This window comes from Callospermophilus lateralis, chromosome 13, assembly GCF_048772815.1.
Source record: "Callospermophilus lateralis isolate mCalLat2 chromosome 13, mCalLat2.hap1, whole genome shotgun sequence".
Taxonomy (NCBI): Eukaryota; Metazoa; Chordata; class Mammalia; order Rodentia; family Sciuridae; genus Callospermophilus; species Callospermophilus lateralis.
Window position 1 is genome coordinate 35967988 of NC_135317.1, and position 21774 is coordinate 35989761.

At 40.4% G+C, this 21774-nt stretch overlaps 1 protein-coding gene across 2 annotated transcripts in view; it reads right to left on the reverse strand.

The window, feature by feature from the left end:
• Plxdc2 (plexin domain containing 2) overlaps window positions 1-19449 on the reverse strand; it is a 410148-nt gene extending 390699 nt beyond the window's left edge. The window contains exons 1-2 of one of the 2 annotated variants that reach the window (XM_076831619.1): window positions 19397-19449; window positions 18296-19063 (exon numbers count right to left, since the gene is read on the reverse strand). In XM_076831619.1, coding sequence (XP_076687734.1) covers window positions 18296-18407 — 112 coding nt within the window. In that variant the 5' untranslated portion in view covers window positions 18408-19063; window positions 19397-19449. Of the gene's footprint in view, window positions 1-18295; window positions 19267-19396 lie in introns of those variants that run through there. The other variant, XM_076831618.1, reaches the window with a different exon arrangement.
• Between the last annotated feature and the right edge of the window lie 2325 nt (window positions 19450-21774).

Here is a 21774-nt window from a genome sequence, read left to right on the forward strand (position 1 = left end):
GCAATTTACATGGACAAACAATGATAAATGACCCAACAAGTTCAGTTACAAGCTGAACAATCACTGTAGAGCAAGGCACATTTATATTCTGCATTAGCATTTCTGCATGTTTCATAAAACAAAACTCATTAATATCACATTTTGTTGCTTTGGTCTTTGAAAAGCTTTACAAAGCTGAAATACAGCAGATAATTTATGAAAACACAAAGTAACTACCTTGTGGTATATCCATAAATATTGGGAAATTATCAGAACCTGACCGAGCCATACTGGTTGTCATTATTTACCTTCTCCCTAGCTTAGTCCTTTGTCCTGGCCCATCTCAGCACCCCCAATTGGAGGACTCGGAGCAATGACAGCAATGCTCTGATTACAACCTTCTAATCTATTCTGAAAAATATCCTACAGGTAAGAAGGGCTTACTGGTTTAACTTTTCTCATTTTTAATTTGAAAAGTGAATAATCTTGATTTTTTTTTTTTTTTTTTTTGAACTTCAAGCTAGCCTGGAATGTCTTGCCTGGTAACATTTTACAGATGATAACAACCAGGCCTTTCATTCCTCAAACAATTCTATAAAACAGCTGTTGATTAAAACTCCAACTCACCTAGATGGAATTATTGAGAGAAAATAAATAATGCTTCTTTTGTAAGAGTTTACAGCTTCTTAGTGGGAAAAGAGTTCCAGAGTCTTTATAAAAGAATATTTAGGCCTTTACTTCCTTGATTCCTTAAATAAAAAAATAAAAATTCTTATTTCACCAATATTTTCTGGGTACCTACTGTTTCATTCACTATAAAAATGTATCTTTGCAAAAGCCATAAAATAAAGTACGAAAAAATGAAATTAAAAAAAATTAATTATGATGATCAAAAAACAACCTTCTTTCCTCAGCTTATTATTTGAATTCCTGATCTTCCTACTGCTTAAAAGAACAAAAGTCATTATTGCATTTCTTTAAAAGTATAATGCGTGGCTTTAAAACAAAATGTCCAAAGCTAAACAAATGATTCGAAACACCCTTTATGGAATGCAGCTATGACTTCTTGATCATGATACAACCATTTTGTAGTCCACATTTAACTAATAAAATAAATGGAACTTATTCATTTTTCCTGCTGCTACTTCTTAAGATGAGATTCTCTTTCCAACAAACTTTATTTTATCTGAGCGATTTCATGGATTTAACGACTTCAGGTTACATAAAATGTGATATCATCTAAGTCTTAATTAAATTTTTATTAGATGTCACAGCAATTTTCTTATACGTGATTACAAAAAAAAAAAAAAAACTGTGACCCTTTTTGTAGAGACTGTCACCCTAGTGTGTTCTCTTGTATTTGCAATATGGCTGCTTTCCCAGGATGCCCCTACAAGGACTGGCTACTTCCCCTAAGCCTACAGATAGGCTCAAATCTTCCCCTCTAGCAAAACCCTTCCCTCCCCTCTATTCCACTCTGCCCACTTTCTCTCTACCATTTCTTTTCTAGCCATCTTTAAAAAAAAAAAAAAAAAAAAAAAAAAAGATTAGAGTGTTCTCCTTGTCACTGTTTCCTCCTCACAAACCCTACCACAATCCTTCCACCGAAACCACTCTTACTAAAATTCCCAGATGACCTCATCCTTGCCAAATTCTAACTACTTTTTTTCCCCCCTGCTCCAGTAATTCTGTTTTTCCTCCTGCCAATCTGCCTCCTTCTCCAGGTCACCATTCCTCCTTTTTTCCTCCTGGGCTGTTCCTGAGATTATCCTTCTCAGATCATCTCTCTAGGATAGATCTCGACCCTCTGCACATCTCTATTCCTGCTCTCTGGTTAGTTTCCATCACCACTTGTATTGATAATTTGCAAACTTAGTTTCGAGACTTCCCTGCTAAATCCAGACATGGGAGAGTTTATATCTCTGCTGGGACGTCCCACAAGCTCCTCGGTACTCAACAAGTCTCATTTTGGAGCAGAGGGACTTTGGAGTTTCCTGAAACCCTCAAAATTTCTCCTCTTATTTGAAGCCTCCACCTGGTTCTTCCATATAAATCCAGTAGAATGTGATTCAGTCTGCCTCCAGCCCTGCCCCTTCCTTCTGCTGTCCATAAGAAGGCCAGAGACCCATCTGAGTTTGTCACACAGCTCACAAGTCTCCACTGGCCACCTATCACCTTCAGGAGAGAGTTCAACCTTCAGCTGGGTATACAGTGTCCTTCCAAGTGCTCCACCTGACTCTCCTCAAATGCAATGGCAGTTCCCCAAAGATCTGGTAGTTTCCTGCTCCCAGGCTGTTCTGTTTTGAGTTCCTTTCCACCATCTCTACCCACCAACTCACATACACAGATTAAAGCCAGACTCAGGCACCACCCCAGGAAGGCTTCCTTGACCCTCTCTGCCAACCCCATATTCCCATTGTGCTGATTCCATGTTCATATGGTTCTCCCTGTCTACACACACACACACACACACACACACACACACACCTCATCTTAGAATTGACTCTTTTACTGCCCTGTTTTCAGTGCTTCACTGTAACCCCTACTTCACAATGACTACATTTTTAAACTTTTTACACATGATATTTGGCACATGGGATACAACTGGCAAATGTGTGTCGAGCGACTAACTCTTCTGAGAACTGAACTTCACTATCCCTACCCACACCATGGCATGTTAATTTCAGTTTAATTCATACTCTTACATATTGAGCCAATTTCTTCCCGCTTATAGGCTGATCCAATTGGAAGATGTAAATATCCTGAAAATTCAAACGACTGATGATATTCACAAATAGTGTCTTAGCCAATGTGTATTCAAATGGCATCAGAGGTGGTAGGCGCAGATGGAGTCCAAACAGTGTTTTGATTTGGTTCTTTTTTGAGCCTACCCACCTTTCACTTTTTCAGTTTTCTCCCAGCCACGCCCCCCTTTTGGTATTCCTGTTCCTCTGCCTCTGTTAATCCTCACTCCTGCGCGGATGCGTGCGCGCGCGCACGCGCGCACACACACACACACACACACACACACACACTACAGGCACATACAGACCCACATATTCTTTTCCTGACTTCTTGCAATTTTTGATCAAACCCAGGAATGCTGTTAAGAATTTCCTTTCCCAGTCTGTCTAAACCGGGACACCATATCTGTCTTTACCACCCCTGATCCTCCATAGGTTTCAAATAGAAAGGATATGGGTGGCCACTGCTACTCCTGCCACATTTAGATTTTTCTTGGTCCTTTCCTAAATCTATATAAATGGCCCTTTAAAATTAAAGGCTACTGGCTGACACATCAGTGTAGGCAATATTTGTATGGGAACAAAGATTGTCCCATCACTCCAAATGACACCATGAATGCACCTATCTCCGCTTCCTGACCTCGACCTAAACATGAAAGCTCTCTGGAAAAAAAAAAAAAAATGAAATGCTCAGGAAACTGGATTTTTAAAGATTTAGACTCCGTTTTATTTTGACATTTCTTATCTTCCATCCCTGAATGAAATCTTAGGACCACTGACATATTCTTCTACATATATTGCTTTTTTTTTTTTTTTTTTTTGATAAACTCACCAAGATGGAAGTAGCATTTAGAATTTCTTTATCAACAGAGCAGCAGCATTCAAAAAAAAAAAATTCACTTGCTGCCCGAGGGAGTCCTGTCATCCCAAAGCATTGTATGTATCCCTAGAAGCATGTATATAAATGAGGTCAAAACATGGGTTTCTTGCCTCACAGATGACACAGCAGAATTTAGTGTTGTGTCCTCAGTGCCTACCAAGAAAAGGAAACTTTCTGGGAGCCCCATCTCATTTTACACAACATGAAGTTGTTAAAAATTAAGTTCCTGAGTGTTCTTTCAATGCTTGGTTTATTGGAATAATGTTCTTCAAATCCACATCTTGCCCTAGGCTCTTACTGGGTGAGGGGGAGGACTGGGAAGGAATGGGAAAAATGCTTTGCATTCCAACAGGCAGTCACACAAGTCGGAGCCTGCTGAGGGTGCAGTGAGCACCTTCAGAGAGCACTTGGCAATCAGCTGCTCTGATCCACTGGCCTGAGGTAGTCCTGACTTTCCAATGGGACCGCTGCACGTGATCATCACTAATTCCAAGGCGATATGGTTTTACCTCTGGCACTCTGAAAAGTGGAGACATTAATTATTCATATTTAATAGGTATTAATTAAAGCTCAGCATTCTCAGGGACACTCCATGCCTTGAGCTGCCCTGGGCTCTGGGATACAGTCTTCCTCAACATGCCATTTCCACCTTCCTCATGTTTCTTATCCAACCCCTCAGAGAACGAGAATATTCCAGAGTAGTTATTATTAATACACAGATAGGTTATTTTATTCCCATATTACAGATGAAGAAATGGAGGTTCAAGGCATTCATATTTTTGCCCAAGGTCACAAAACAAGCATATGGCAGAGCCAAGATACTGGCCAAGCCTACCTGGCCTCAAAAGCACCCCGCTAGCAATCAGAAGACAACAGAATGCTGTTCTAAGAGCCTTTCCTACCATGCATGCCCTGCAGGACTTCACCCCTGACCCTGTCACTCCCACATTCCCATGGTACTGGTTTGTCCCTTGCACAAGACTCCTGCTGCTGTACTTTTTTGTACTAGGTTCTTTCTATGGACATGCTCAAGATGTTTGAAGACCACATTCCTTAAATATAAAACTATGTTGTTGTTTTTTTTTAATCTCACACACCAACTTATAAAATTAAATTGACCTAATAGAGATATCTTCCAACTGGAGCATATAGCTCAGTTGGTAGAGTGTTTTCCCAGCATGTACAAGGCCCTGGGTTCAATCCCTAACAACATCACCCTGCCCCCCCCCCAAAAAAAAAAGAAAGAAAGAAAAAAGAAATATCTTGTAACTTTCCAACTGAAATTGTCCTGGTGGAGGAGATGGTTAAAAAATATGAAAATCAGGCAAACTGAACTTTATGAAGTAATTTCCAATCATATCATGAATATGTCATATCCTGAGTATATATCTCATGTAGATGTGTAACATATGCAGTCTTCAACCTGTTATTAAAGAAGGCAAGAATTGTAAAGATGGCTAGGTTTCTTTGGTGGTCAGCTTTCTGTCACTGTGACAAACACCTGAGATGATAAACTTATAAAAAGAAAAGGTTTATTTTGTCTCTTGGTTTTAGAGAGTTGTAGTCCATGATTATGCAGACCTATTGCTTTTAGGCTTCTGCCAGGGATAGGGAGGCTAGATGGAAATGGCAGGGGATACATGACAAAGCAAAATTGCTTAGCTCAGAGCCTCATGGCAAAAGAAGAAGAAGGGGATAAATTTCCATTATCCCCTCTGGGAGCATAAAAACTAGAGACCTCCCACTAATTCCCATCATCTCCCAATAGCATCATCCTAGTGAATAAGCTAATATTAGTCAGTTTTTCATTGCTGTGAAAAAATACCTGAGAAAAACGACTTAGAGGAGAAAAGATTGATTGATGATTTTCAGAAATTTTAATCCACACTTGGATGTGTTTTCCACACTTGGCAATCTCCATTGTTTCAGGCTTCCAGTGATGCAGAGCATCATGGTGTAAAATGAATGACAGAGCAAAACTGTCAGCTCATGGCAGCCAGAAAGGAGAGAGAGGGAGGGAGGGAAGGAGGGAGGGAGAGGGGGAGGTGGAGAGAGGGAGGTGGAGAGAGAGAGAGAGAGAGAGAGAGAGAGAGAGAGAGAGAGAGAAATACTAAAAAAGGTGGCTGGAGACAAGATATACCCTTGTTGGACACACACCCTATGTTCTGCTTCCTCCAACTAAACCCCACACCCTGCAATTTCTACCACCTTCTAATAATGCTGTTAAATTATTAATACATCAATCATTAATCCATCAACAAGGTTGCAGCCCTTATAATCCAAATACTTCTCAAAAGCCCCACCTGGGAACATAGCTGCACTGGTGAACAAGCCTTCAACACACAAGCCTTTGGAGGACATTCTAGATCCAAAACTATAACAAACCCTTTTATATATGATTCTTTGAGGGACACTTATAATCCAAACTGCAGCACTTTCTGATTAACATTCAACAACCTGTTTTACTTCTAATAAGTGCATCAACTTATTCCTCCACCCAGGTTTAAAAATTCTTGAATACTTTTGAATGCATGAATGAATAGAGGGAGGAGTCCACACTTACTAGAAGTAAAATAGAACTTCATGGGTCCATCCATACGCAATAAGCATGTGAGCAATCTTAAAACCAAGATCTATAACGTGCTAGGTGCTATACTTGAAGTTCAGTTATTCGATTTTTCTAAAAAAGTTATATTCATCTAGAAAATGCCAATAAACAACAGTATTAAATAAATAAAATTCATAAGCACCGGCTCTGGAACAGCTATTATCTGCTTGATGGCTTTTTTTTTTTTTTTTGCCTATTACTTCTGGGTAGAGATTAGGGACTAACAAAAGCTACAATGGGTCGTTCATGAGAAAGTTCAAACTTTCTTTTCTGCTGTGTTCTAATGCCTGGAATGTTTATACCCGCAGGTAAAATAAAATGATAGGAACTGCAGGATAAAATGAAGGAAGACACCAAATGAGAAACAAAAATTTTGACAGATAAAACTCCAGGAAGAGAAGGTAATAAGTAAAAATGAGAAGTGGGGGAGGATTTTACTCAAGAAAATCAACAGAGAAAAATCTGCTATAGTCACAGCTTCTGATAAAATGAAGGAAGACACCAAATTAGAAACATAGATTTCGACAGATAAGACTCTGGAAAGAGAATGTAATACGTGAAAATGAGGAGTGGGGGAGACATTTTACCCAAGAAAACCACCAGGGAAAAATCTGCTTCTGATTCATCTGATGAATGTCACCTGACGTCTGTGACTTGAATTATTTTGATGGTCACTGTGATTATACGCTACCAAATGAATGTATGCAGCAAATTCATTTAATAAGTATTTATTGAATGTCTTCCATAAAGAAGCACTACAAAAAGTGCCAAGGAAAAGACCAAAAAAAAAAAAAAAAAAAAAGGAAGTAAAACAAACTTGGTTCTATGTTCAAAGAACTCATAACTTAGTGAAGGGGAAAGTCCTCAATCAATTTACTATATAAATAGCAATATGAAAACATTGATGTGTTTTCCAAGATTCTTTCATTGCTAACAAATCCCAACTCAAAACTGGAATTTTCTGATTTTTTTCTATTGGGAAGTTCAAGATGGCCCATGGATGGATATAGACTTGTGTCTTCCCAATGCAGTAATCCCCTGGAGTAGAAAGGAAGCAGACCTTCTCTCTTCCAGAATAGATATGAAACATGAAGGGGAGAACTAGTTGATCTAAGGTCCAAGCCAAAGAGGTGTGATAAATGGCCACCTTTGTGACACATGCTGAACTTCCTGGGGACATATGACACTAGGATCAGAGCCCTAGAAGAATGGCACAGTCAGCGGGAAGGCACTGCTGGGCCATGGGAAGTGCTACAAGCAGAAGAAAAGGGAAAAGAGAACCAGCAGAGGAAAATATCCAATGTTGTAACCCCAGCAGCTCAGGAGGCTGAGGCAGGAGAATCGTGAGTTCAAAGCCAGCCTCAGCAAAAGTGAGGTGCTAAGCAACTCAGTGAGACCCTGTCTCTAAATGAAGTACAAAATAGGGCTCAGTGGTTGAGTGCCCCAAGTTCAATCCCCATTAATATATATATATATATATATATATATATATATATATATATATATATATCTCCAACGTTCACACCATATGATGAGTGTGGAAGAGAGGAAGAACTGTGAAGAATATTCCAAGAGAACTATTAAAGACATGGGTGACAGAAATACACTCTGGGACTAACAAAAACAAATGGTTGAGCATGTGAAGGTTGCTGACCCACACTGATGCCAATGTGAGCAAGTGAGTCACATTTAAGGCCTTTAAAGTTAGCTCACATCACTGAGCACAGTATGAAGAGATCTTTTAGACTCCTTCATTGAAAAAAAATGTTTAAAGGCTGCTTAATAATCTATATCTGAAAATCTCTTACATAGCTCATCCCAGGGAATATTTCCCAGTTTTTGTCTTTCACTTTGAGATACCTGGAAAGCGGTTAAACAAATGTCATGGCTCTGTCTCTGATTTCTATTGTATTCATTGTTTATCTGCCTATCCTTTCTAACTGTGAAATCTCTCCATGGAAGAAAATTAACTAATTTTAATGTCTTATCAGATAGTTCAAGTTGCTGGGTTATAAATCATTACAGAAGATTAAAATCTTGTCCTTTTATGGCCTTTGAAATGTTATTCAAATTTACAAAGCTCAGAAATTTAAAACTACTTTTGATAAGACTGGTTAAAGCGTCCTTTTTTTTTCTGTTCTTCCTGGTCTATTACATGACTGCTTCACTCCTGAGCCATCTTTTATAAATGAATTCTCAGTTCCTCACAAATACAGGACAATTCCCCTCACCCTGCAGTCATTCCGTCTCTGGCTTTTCAATCCATCTTTGTCATTAATATTTTAACCCAGGGCATCATGTTACAGAAGTTATGATGTAGAAAATTGTTTAAGAAATATGCAAAAAGAAGACAAAAATAAAGCTCTTTGCTCAAGTGATAAATCTGGGTAAATGAGCCACCATCATGCCAGAGGAACTCCAGCCAGAGTTTCTCTTTCAACAGATTTTTCAGAGACAACTTCCTGTGCTTGAAGCCAGTGATGCAGTGGGAGTTAGTCCCGGATGGTCTCTAATTTCTGGTAGTTTGCAATCAAGTTTAGACACAAGTAATGGCACAGCTGATGACCTGTAATATAAGGAAGGTGTTTGGAATACACTGTGGTGAGGCAGCCATCTTGGATTTAGTGCTGGGACAGAAGCATTTATAAGTTTCACTACACCACGAATTAAGTCTAGGCAGAAACCTGAAGTACAAGTAGCCAAAAAGAGTATGAAAGGGTCCTTCCAAGAAGATGTAACTAAATGTGCAGAATTGCAGAGAAGAGACTGTGTGGGAAGTTTGGGGAAGAGGAGGAAGTGACAAATTTGAACCTAGATAGAATCAACCAGCATCAGATTATCAAAGGCCTTAACCTTTTAGCATGAGGGCCACAGGGAACACAGGAAAGTATTTCCAACAGAGGATTTAGACAGATGTGCATTTTCCGAAAGGTCTTTGGGGCTCTGGAATGAAGAATGGATTCTCGCAGGACACTTTTAGAAGCAAAATGGGAAATGGTTGAAGTAAACCAGGCCAGAAAGGATGGTAGGTGGTTGGAGCCAGAAAAATGGCTGTGAGGTTGAAGAAAAGCTGAAAATCCGACAGAAATCAAATACCAGTGCCTGGGTCAAAAGAAAAAAAAAATCAGCTTCTTATTGGCTGTGCCTCTTTGACAAACGTCTCTGCTAAAAACAACTTGACACAACCGAGATTGCACAAATCTGGCTTCCTGTGTGGAGCTGTTTTGCAATAGCCAGACAATGAGACTATCAGCTGCAGAATGACTTTGAATCATGCTTGTTTTTAAAAATATCTGAAATGAACAACAGATGTTTAAAAGATAATGAAGGCTAAACAACCAAGACATAAAACAGGCTGCCCATCTTGTCCATTTACTCCTGATTGGAAAACACTCAGATCAGTACTCAGGAGTTCAGAGCAATAGCCACTCATAAGCTGCGGATACGAAGGTGAAGTTTGAACTGTAATTGTAGATGCCGGCTTTCTCAACAAGATCAGAAATTCTATTACCTTTAGAATGGAAGCAATTTGGGAAGGACACTCTCAATATAAACCTCCCATGGAATCAAAATTAATTAGCTAATGAGAAAACATGAAGGAGAACCCTATGTCCAGGAAATTCTCACCAGAGCTGTTTCTTAAGATGCAGCAAACTTTTGGTTGGAGCTTTGCTTTTGGTCAAGAGATGGGCTGGTACAAGGGACACTAAAAGTGTCATTATCTTGACGTGTTGTTTGCCTGGAGCTCACCCCTCCTTTGCCTAGTTCTAAGAAATAAGAAATGAACATTCCGTCCCTTGTTGAGTTGTTCATTTCAATTAACCCATCATTGTCCCTGTGTTCCCAAAAACAATTAGGAGTATGGTGAGTCTGATGATATGATCAGGAAACAGCACTAGCCCTCAAGCCAGGCACATCCTTTCAACTGAAAAAGGTCACTGTCAACTAGTCACAGCTAACAATTTGTCACTGCGGTACTCATTCTGACTATTAGATATCATAGAAAAGAAACTGGATCATCACCCAGTTATTTAGAGCTTGGATTCTTTTCAAAATAACCCAAAGATGTCATATCATCTCAATCAAAAGTCCAAAAGAGTTATTTAGCAAAATCTGAAAAGTTTATTCTAAATGGATATGGAAAAGCAAAGAGCCCATGAGAATACTGAAGACTTCTGAAGATCAAGAACAGGAAGAACAGGTTTGTCCCATCAGACACAAAGCCATGTTCTAAAACTATAGTAACTAAGAATGTGTGATATCAGTACAGGGGTAATTATGGGTTTCCTCCCTTTATCTTTGAAGTATGTTATCTTAGCAGGGCTTAACCCAGGAATTATCTTTTATAGTAGAACTTTCACAAGCCGGGTAATCCATGAATGCTAGCTCTAAATGCTAAGCTGAGTACCTTCTGCCTATGAACAGAAGAGGAAAGCACAGGACATAGAGACCAGCCTCCACAGGAGCACTAAGCACCCACTGATGAAAGACCACATATCTGCTGTGGGAGGAGTAGGACTAACAAGAAATGCAATTGCCAAACACAAAACAGAGTGTAAATTATTATCCAGCTCAGTCTCAACCAAAATCGTTTCATAACACACCCATTTAATTTTGCCATATTAACAAATATGACCACAGTATTTTGATACAGGAAATATGCTACTCATAATTCATGGAAAGTAAAAATCTTTCATAAAATCCACTTAATTTGAATGAAATAAGTAATTTTTAAAACTAACATTTTACAACTTAAAAACCAAAAGAGCTCTGATATACATTATGCCAGACATACACTATTCTGTGATACTAAACTAGCATATGAAAGAAAAATGTTGAGCAACATCTTTGGAATATAGTAAGAAAGCTTTCAAGCTACCATGTGAAATGGAATTTTTTAATCTTAGAAGCCAAGTTAACTTTATTTATTTTCACAGGGCATCCAGAGTTTTCTGAAATGTGTTTAAGTACACTTTAAGACTTTCTTGTATTAAAAAAAAAGAAAAACTCATATGACTAAATGATTCCCTATTTCTACACCCGAAAAGAAATAAAGAACAAAATACAAAGACACATGAATAAATGTTTCAGTTAAATTTTTGATTCTTGGAATTACCAAATTAAACGGTCAAATTAATTTAAAAAAAAAATCAAAGGTGTGTGTTCTCAAGAAGTACAAAGATAGTAAAAGGTCAAAACTAAAATAACTATATTACTGCTTCAAGAAGATATAATTCTTAAAAGAATAAATACATGTAGTACACCTTAGTTAATCTTAAACATAAAACTATGGACTAGCAAAATAATTAAGGTTCTTTTTATTTTTAATCAAAAGTTCAAGGACATTCTGGAGGCTGAAGCAGGAGGAACGTGAGTTCAAAGTCAGTCTCGGCAACAGGGAGGCGCTAAGCAACTCAGTGAGATGAGTTGTCTCTAAATGAAATACGGCTCCATGGTCATGTGCCTCTGAGTTCAATCCCCAGTACCAAAAAAAAAAAAAAGTTCAAGGAAGGAGTCTATTAAATAGCAGGAAGCTGTATGCTATAAGATCCTAATGCTATATAACAAAAATCACTTCTCATACACATGAAATATAAACATTTGCAATGTAAATTTCCTTCATGTAATTGGTATGTAGACCTTTCTCCGTGTATTGAAGGAAAGAAACAGCAAAGGAGAAGAGGCAGGGAAAACCTAAAGAAGTCAGATAAAATAATGGACCTGTGCCAGACTATGCTGCAGGAAGGTCAGGGACAACCAACTGATCAAAAGTACACCAAATAACGAGGTTCACTGGGTTGGTGGCAGCTTCCATCTTGGAGAGAATGAAGCAAATACAAAACAGATTCAATAAGAACTATTCCTGAAGCACAGCTAAGAGATTATCTCACATCTTTAAAGTCATGGTTATTTGTGAGGTACATGTTTTAAAGATGACAAAAAGTTTTCCTTACTTACCTTTGATGGAAATAAACATTTTTGGGGGTAGTCATATAATGGTTTCTCAGATAAGAGTATTGGGAACTTCAAGAAACAAAACATACAGAGGAACCCATCACTCCTATCCAAGAAATATCAGTGCACGTTGACAGCTCTGCATTCCAACAGAAACAGATAATGCATTATCCTAATCCAAGTTAACCAGGGTGCACTTATCAAGAATCACTCTTTTTTAAAAAAAAAAAAAGGATATCAGCTTCATTAGAAATTTCCTGTCACTCGGTACTTCAACAAATTCATAGAAAGTTGACTGCTAAAGGTTCATGTTTATATGCAGCTTATCTACAAAGCAAATGCTTAATTGTTCTCTCTATGCTCAGGGCCTCAGTGATGCACACCTTACCTGTGGAATGAGACCTCAAGCATTGTGGATTCTAGGGAGACACTTTTCAATTAATGTGTGAACAGCAATGGGTGTCGAGGAGCTAAGTGACAAGATTCCAGTAAAATAAGCTGGAGGCAGTCTGCACCACTCTTGTCCTTTGTGATCCTCTCCTGACAGAATCTCAGGCCACTCTCCTTGGCTACAGAAGCAGTAACTATGAGAACAGCCTTTTTTAATTTAGAGGGTAAGGGAGTGCTACCAGTGCTCAGGTCTGGTTGTATGGCCTCTGGAGGGAGGCATTAAAATCTGTATTTCAAGTAAGGTCACACTGTGTCTGACCCCTTGTTCAGACCTGCAGCCTTTAACAGGCTGTGCTAATTCCAAACAGGCCTTTAACAAGGCCTCTAATTCTGTTTAAATATACACATCTTACCATCATTCCATATATTACCACCTTTTTAGTTAAAGAGGAGAAAATAAAAACAAACCAAAGGACAGATATGAACCAAGTTCATGAGTTATAAACAAAGCTTGTTTATAACTTTTTGGTTTTTTCTCAGCTAGGACTCTGTTGGTTTGACCAGTCAACATATGACACAATAAACCCTGAGAGAGCTGTTTAATAAAAGCATCGTTACTCAGTCTGTCACTCTGTAGAAGCTTCCTTCGTTAACAGAATCATTGTGTGGAGGACAGTGAGAGAGGACATCCATGTGAACCCCAGTGAAGATGCTCTATAGACACAAACACTTTTGGGGGGAAAAAAAAAATGTTCTCTGAAGGAAGACCAAGGACTGGAATTCGTAAGATTGAAGAAGCTTAAAAGCAACTTATTAATCTAAAACTGTATGCTTTGTGGTGATTGGTTTTATTTATTTACATCTACAAAACAAGTGTAGGGTTTTAAGCGAGAAAAGATGTGTCTTAATCCATTTTCTGTTGCTATAACAGCATACCTGAGACTGACTAACTGATGAAGTAAAGAAGTCTTTTTAGCTCATAGTTCTGGGGGAGAAAAGTCCAAAAGCATGGTGCCAGCATCTGCTCACTTCTTCCTCATACTGCATCATAACACAGTGAAAAAGCCAAAGGGTGGGCAGAAGGAGAAAATACTAGGCCTGGCCTTGCTTGAGAATCAGGTGCTCTCACAGAACTAATCCAGTCCCAGGAGAACGACATCAATCCTTCTTACAACCCAATCACCTCTTAAAGATTCCACAGTTCTCAACACTGTAACAGTGCTGAACAAACTTCATCTAGAGTTTTGAAGCAGAAAAACCTTACCCAAACCACAGGCCAAGAAGATAAGAGGAAGACACGAGCAAGCCAAGACTCAAACTGTGAGCCGCAAGGTTCGAATACTTTTCCAAAATGGGCCACAAATTGAGCTCTGAGCTTTCAAGAAACCAAATTTTCAAGGGTAACCAATCGTAGTGTCCAGAAGATATAAATGAATCAGTTCAAAGAAGGAACTGTGACTCTACTGAAACGCAAGACCTCTCTCTCCATCTATGCTCTTATTTTCTATGGCAAATTAGAGAACAGATACTGTGTTCTCACGTCCCCTACAACAGCTACCAAAATGAGATTTGTGGGATTGAATCCAGGGCTAAGCAAAAGCCCTATCACTTAACCATACTCCCAACCCTAGACTAAGTTTGTAAAGCTTTGCTTGGTATAATGGCATAAGGCCTAAGCACAGTTCAATTCAAAAGCAATTTCATGAAGAACACTGATTAAATAGCTTTCACCTCCACTAAAAACTAGAAGAGTAACACCACTATATATATATGTGCATATCTATATCTAAATAAACAGATACTATATTTTAAGATATTAAATTAAGAGCATGTATGAACACTTAGCCAAAAACCAACAGTATAGGAGAAAAGTGAAATGAATTTTTTGCAAGTCCTACCTACTAATAATAGGTAAAAGGTAAAAATCTACTCACCAAAAGCATTAGGACAGTTTGGTACATCCCTGGATCCTGTGCTCTGGTTTGTAAACTACTATTCAATAAGCTAGTCTCTATACTCATTTTTATGAATGGAAAAATTATAGGGTGAAGATTTTTTTAAAGGTACCCCAAAGTGACATTTAAAGCAATAATCCAGCTTGAACTATAGGTCTATTCAGTTCCATTCAGTTCCACAACTATTTATTGCATGCCTAAGCCTACATGGTAGATGCCTCAGCAGCTTCAGAAATGAATGACAATAGACCCTGACCTCAAGAATGTGAGGTCTGGTCTAATAGAATATATAAAAGAGATGCAGAATAGGAAAGAAAAGAAAACCCTGCACTATCAAAAGCATCACCAGAGTTCCTTAAAGTGGCTCAAAGAAGGGGCACTAGACAACAGTCCTTTTGTGGAGGGCGTCACTTGAGATAAACCTGTAAGAAAAAGAAGATGGATGGAGGGATGGAAGGACAGAGATGGAATCAGAGAAGGAAGAACAAAAGCAATGGTAAGAAGGTAGGAAGGAACACATGGTACACACTTCAACATTTGGTGAGAATGCTAAAGCACATGCAGAAGGATAGGGTAGAGAAGTGGTGGTGGCCATATGGTCATGGCCTTGAAGTGGCGGGGGGGGGGGGGGGGGCAGTTTAACAGTTTAACACTTTAGATCTCATGAGTATAGTTGTTAAATCAATTCACTCCTCTTAAAAACCATACTGGTTTTGGAACAGGAACTGTTTGAAACATATCAATATCTTCTATTGCTAAGTGTTATTCAAATACATTCTCTCTGATAAAAGTCTAACTCTGAAGATCGAACTTAACAAATGGGCAAATTACTGATTTTAATAATTCCAAACCTCCATGAAGATGTCCATGAATGAAAACCTTATCTCTGATGTAAATGTTCTAGTCACATTTATGCTTCAATTCAAAGTTACCCAAACTTAGGCTACAATTTGTATTATTTTCTAAAGGAAAAAACTCCTATACTTCATATTTTAATTATTTTTTGTATGCAGTAACAAGTCCTTCGATAGGTAAAATAATTAACCTTTCATTTGTCCAATAGTCTGAATCATGTTAATTTCATAGGAATTATTCACTTGAATTAACCCTTCCTGTATTATTTGCTCCAGGTATATCTGCAAACAGAAACTTTAAACTAGTTATATGTCTAACAGGGACACTTTCATAGAAAACTCTACAAATTCATAATATTTCAAACTAAATTGTTTGATTTTTAAGGAAAGCAAAAAAATAATAGAAAATGTTCAACCTGAAAAAGAATAGCTGAAATACGTATACGAGATGTGTTAAACATAATCTATTTGCCTCTAGAACAAGGAAACATTAGAGGAAGAATAAAAGAAATTAGCAGTTTCTCTGCCCTCTGGTGGCAATAAAATCTACTGCAACATTTCCAAAAGTAATGCATAATAAAATGTCCCTGTTATGAAATCAGATGTTTTTCCTGTGCCAAAATGTCTGTAATAAAGATCCTGACCACTACATGCCAAATTTCAAGACTGTTGGAGTTTTTCCCTGGGGTTGAACTTTTAGATAGGTTATTTTATGATGGGAACTACAATTTTCCTACTGTTCCACCTTGTTATATTTTATATATTCGGTAGGCTAACCATTTAATTCCAAGATTATTTCATAAAACTCCATGTCGACTGATGACCAGGAAAGAAACTATTTCAGATTATAATAAAGTCTCAAAACATTACCAAGAAATTTAAAACTACTTTTTTACTCAATCCCAAAAACCTATGGGTTTCTAAGAGCAGATTTCCTTCAGAATTATTGATTTAGTTTAAAATACTGGTACAATCATGTTGGCAACTTAGGTATTTTATATACAAAGAGCTAAAGCTTTTAAATGCTTGCCCAGTTTTAGAGTAGAGTGAATTTCATCCTCAATTTAAGAACTTGGAATAGCAAATTTAGTGTGTGTGTGTGTGTGTGTGTGTGTGTGTGTGTGTGTTTTCTATTCTCAAAATTATTAATTTCCGAAAGTTCAGGAAAATATAAATATTTGCTGAACTTTCTTTTATTCTTGTACTGTAAATGCATAATTTACTCCTGGTGCCAAAAAAGTTTTTAAATAAACAATCTGTGATGCATTTTGGCATGCACAGCTCTCTTAACCTCCTTTTGTAAAATTTCTTTCTTGAGCCACTTATTTATTCCATGAATATGCCAATGAAAATTACTATTGCTCCTTTGTTACAAATATGTCTTTTCCTGGAGAGGGAAAACTATTATTATTTTTTTCAACCAATGAAATGTACCAGAGAGATAAACAGAAGGTAGGGTCTACTGATATAAATCATTCATAGTTAAGAAGGACTCATGCCCATTAGTATAGAACAAATCAACAGCCATGAAATTTTGCATTTTTTTCTCAGATCTATAGGTGTGGTCAACACATTTCCCACACCCCTGAAGGACCCCTGTCATACACATCCCTGCAATCAAAAATAAGAGCACAGAGAAAATATTTGTGCTTTCTCTAGAAAAATCCATATCAGGGACAGACCTACTGTTTGGACTCTTTTCCAGGTTTCAGTATGGTAAAATTTCATTCGAGGATTTCCTTCAAGATTTATTCTCATCTGGAAACCCCAGGTAGTCTCCCTAGCCTTCCATCTATGACTCATGTTTGAGGACTGGAGACACAGACTTACTTTCTGAGGAATCATTTACCATTCTCGCTACCTCAAAATTAAGCACATACAAACACAAAGCAAAATAGAATGAAACTGATTATCCTAACCAGAAAGTTCCATTTCTTTTTCAATTTTCCTTCCAAGTGTTTCCCCCAGTCCCTCATTTCTTCTGGAAGTCTACACAAGTTTACAAATGTCTGTCAAGGTCTCTGTGCCTATTTGTTTCTTCACTTTCTTCTCTGAAGAGCAGAAGTGGGGAGCAGGCTACTGTTCACAGTGGGCAGGGTTCAGGGAAGCAGCCCTGGCTTCCATCAGTGTCCTGGCCCTGGGGCGCGGTCAGGCACCTGGCAGGAACCATCACCAGAGGAGTAGACGCTGGCACTGGGAGGATGCTAAGGCCTGGGCTCCTGGCTGGGGCAATGTCTGGGCAGTCAGAGTAACCCCTTGGCTCCCCAGCCACCCTCCAACATGTTCAGGCCTGTTTGCAAAGCGGACAGGCAGAGGACAATGGAGCCAGGAGTTGATCTCCAGAAACTTGCCCACCCCACCTTTCCTGGCTCTCCCCACCTCTGAGACTGGCAGCACCAACCCCACCCCACTTCCTGCGCCTGCGCAGCCCCAGATGGCCAGAGGTAGGTAGGTAGGTAGGTAGTGGGTACTGCCTGGGAGAGCAACAAGGAGCTACATAAAATTTTATCCTGCGAATGGGAGACGTGCAAATCTCTCGCTGTCACAACATCCCCCAACCACCTCCACCACGCTCTCGCTTAGTATAACTGAGCAACAGGGAAGAAGAAGAGAGTAGGCAGCCCCGGGTGCCAGTTCCTGGTAGAGGAATCCATCCGAGGTTATCCCGGGGTTCTTTCTGGGTTGCTTGGGGGAGACAGTATCACCCCCTATCGCCCAGGTGAAGTAAGCAGAAAGCCTCAAGAAAGCCCACAGCCCCTATCCTTCTTCTCTCGTCGACCTTCTCCCCATTTGGGGAGCTCAAGTTTACCAGAAGAACAACTGCAATAACTTTCCCAGGGGCGGAAAGATGAGGTGGGAGTGGGCTGAGAATGGGGGTGCCGGAGAGGTCTTAAGCTTGCACAAAATCAACAAGCGAAAGTGCATCTTACCATTGATTTGGTTGCCAGCTTCCCCTTCAGCGAACTGGAATCGGTCGGTTAAAAAGTGGCAAAGTAACACAACTCCTGCAGCGGCCAGCTCGGCCCGCCGGAACCTCGCCATGCCGTTGCCAAGACCTCTCTCCCCCGCCCGGCCAGTCCTTCCCCAGTGCCCTGGGCTCCTGGGCTCCCCGTGGGGATGGGGCGACGCTGCGGAGCGCTGTGGACAGATCTCCGTAGGAATTGGAGGCCTTTGTAATTTCGATGGGACTTCACAGTCAGGAACCGAAAATAACCTGGGAATGCAAAAGGGAGCGCAGCCCTCTCCGGACCTCTGGGTCTCGGTTGCAACTTGCCACCCTCGCAGCTCTCACCGGACACAGAACAACTGCGGGTTGGAAACGCTATGGGCAGCCAGAGCTCTCAAACTCTGTTCCACACAGGCAGCGCCACCCGGGTGCCGGCAGACGGTGACTTCCTAGCCCCTGCGATGCGCTCCACTGGATTCAAAACAGATCTAATTCCACCGCCAGCGAGGGTGCCTCCTCCAAATCCAAGAGAAACTGTCGGCTCCGAAGGAACTTTCCCGTCTTGGGATGGCCCCGGTGGGAGGTTTAGGTTTGTGAGAAGGGGGTTACTGTGGGTTGGCGAAACCCCTCCGACAAGTTTTTCTTCTTTTCTTCGCCCAAAGCTGGGCGCGCGTCCTTCCTGGCAGCCGGAGGGATGGGCAGCCCCAAAGAGCAGAGCCCTGGGAAGGTTCGGGCTGCTGCAGCCTGAGATCTGAAGCCAGGAGGGGGGGAAATGTGTGTTTTTTAAAAAGAGGAAGAAGAAAGAAAATGGGGTGGAGGGGGGGAAAGTCAGGCTGAAACCTCAGGAGAGGTTTCCTCCAGGCTGAGGAGGAGGTGGCCCCAAATCCCCGCCGCCCGGGAGTTTGGTGGCGGAGGAGGAGGAGGCGCCGCCACCACCGCGCTCCTGCTCCACACTTCAGGGAGGGAAGGCAGCTCGCAATTTGCCAGATCTGCGGCTGCACCCTCCTCCCTCCGCCCTCCGCCCTCCCCCTCGCTCCTCCAGGCTTCTCCCACCTTCCTCCCCAAACCAGCAGCCAGCACCGACCTGTCCAATGGCTGCACTTTCCTCGGGACTGGCAGAGTCGTCGCCGACAGATTAAGCTGGGGAAGCAAAGCCAGGGGGAGTGAGAGGGCAACTCCAGCCCCGCGTGCCCCGGGCCGCCGGCTCCCGGGAGCACCGGGAGAGGAGCTGGACCGGGAGAGCCAGGAGGGGAGCAGGGGGCTACATCTCCGCGCTGCCGGGGCGCCATCCAGCACCCGGCTCGCGCCCTCTGCAGCCAGGCCAGCAGCGCCCGCACCCACCTGGCTCCCGGGCCTCCTTGGAACAGAAGGGCGGGGGCTGGAGGGTGGTTCGGACCGACCGGGGCCCCACTAGGCACCCGCCTCTGGCGGGGGTCTTCCTGGGCGCTAAAGGGTTAATATCAGCTCTCCCACCCGGGAGGGTTTGTTGGGCCGTGGTTGGGGTGTGAAGAAAGCAAACCGGAGCCAGTTGGGTTACTGACCCAGAGAGGCCCCTTCGGACCCCAGACCCGCGCAGAGGGTGGTGGAAGATAGCCCGCGGTAGCGTGGTCCTGCTGCTGCCACCGAGGCTTTGTAAAGTGTCAGCGGGAGCGAAAGCGAGAGTTTAAAGGAACAGGAGGCCCATTGAATTTCCTACAGGGGCTTTAACAGGCTTTCCCTCGCTAGTTTGTTTTTGTTATTTCAGCTTCAGGATCTGCTTCACTGTTAACCCATTCAGGCCTCCCCATTTAGTTTACATTTTATTTGGCATAAGGTTATCCTCATTTGAAAGAGATAAATTCAAAGGAAAGAAGTAAAACACTAGTGATTAAAAGTACGTGTTCTAGAGCCAGACTATCAGGACGAAATTTCACTTCCTCCATGATAAACAATCTTTTAGCATTCGTTCCCCCAAGGGGGCAAATGTGGAAAAATTTATAGTAATACTCTTACAGGGTCAGAGTAGTGAATTAGATGAGTTGATTCTGTATGCTTCAGATTTTTCAAAGATTTCCTAGCAATAGCTTTTTCTTGAAGAGAAAGAACTAAATTATACATTTGTTAGTATTCTGTATTCAAAAGATCCATATTCTTGCCCATGACATTCAATATTCTGAAGAGTTTATGGATGCTAACAATAGATATCCTAACTTGTCACATAACTCCCTGGAGCTGAGTCCAAATCATCAATCTACTCTGAATTTGATGCCATCAAAGGATGCCTTTCTCATTGGAAGGGGACATATAACATGTTTTCCCTAATATGATACTCAATTTATTTTTTATTTCAGAGCAATTAGTGTATATACTTAAACACATAAAAGTGCCATGCCTAAACCCTTTATCATGCCAAGAACTTGCTCTCTCCTGAGCTTTCTCCAGACCAATTGATTCCCCCCCCAACACACACACCATATTTAAGAAACCTGGTTCTTTTATTCTTGCTCCACCAGGTGTATTTACTTCTAGGTAATGTTACATAGGAATTTGGGTACCTAGTAAAGTTACCTGTTTAAGATTAAGTTATCCAACCACAGCTTGATTGTATTTTAATTGATGTTGATTTTATTTTTCTTTCATTCTCCTTGCAGTCATTACTTCCTAAATCCATGTGAAAAACTCCCTAAACCCTTCCATACAACTCGAGTTTCCATGATAGGCAACACTATGGGGAACCTAATAAGACCCCATTTTTAACCTGGGATATTTCCCCCTTCCTTCCCAGCAAGGGGAGGAAAAATGTGTGTTCTTTTTGAGACAAAACCCATTCTCACCTCTTCCTACTCTTATTTTCTTTCTTTTTCCTTTCATTATTATATGTGCAAATTAGCAGTGTTTATTTTCTTATGTTTTTGGCAGAGATGCCTTGCCCTCTTGGTTGATGCCATATATATTTTGTAAGTGTAAATCTGTTGCCAAAAGTTGAAATGAAGCTAAATGATAATTCAGAGATAATCTGAACAGTCTTGTTGTTTTTTTTTTTTTTTTTCCCTCACTGGTACTATTTAATTCCATTGTTTTACTTCTGTCTTAATCTAATTCTGAAAAGTTGCACACATAGAAAAAACTTAAGTATGGGAGAAGATTAAAGTGAGGAAAAGTCAGTCATGCTTGATGATATAGTGCTCAGAACTAAGATTATCATTGTAATAGATTTAGGTTATAAAACTTACTTTAAATGTCAACTAACAATTATTTGTAAAAATGCATTTTGTCTTCACATGTATCAAGGAACAAGAAAGAAAATATAGGTGGAAGGATATATCCCTTTGGAAAGAGTTAATTACTCATATAATTCTGGCTAATTAAAAGTAGTCTACTTTGTGGCCTAAATTGTTTGAGAGCCTGCCATATACATTTCACCACAGTTGAAGCGTCTATTTGCTTGCACAGTGACAAATTCAGACGTCTTTGTGGAAGAAA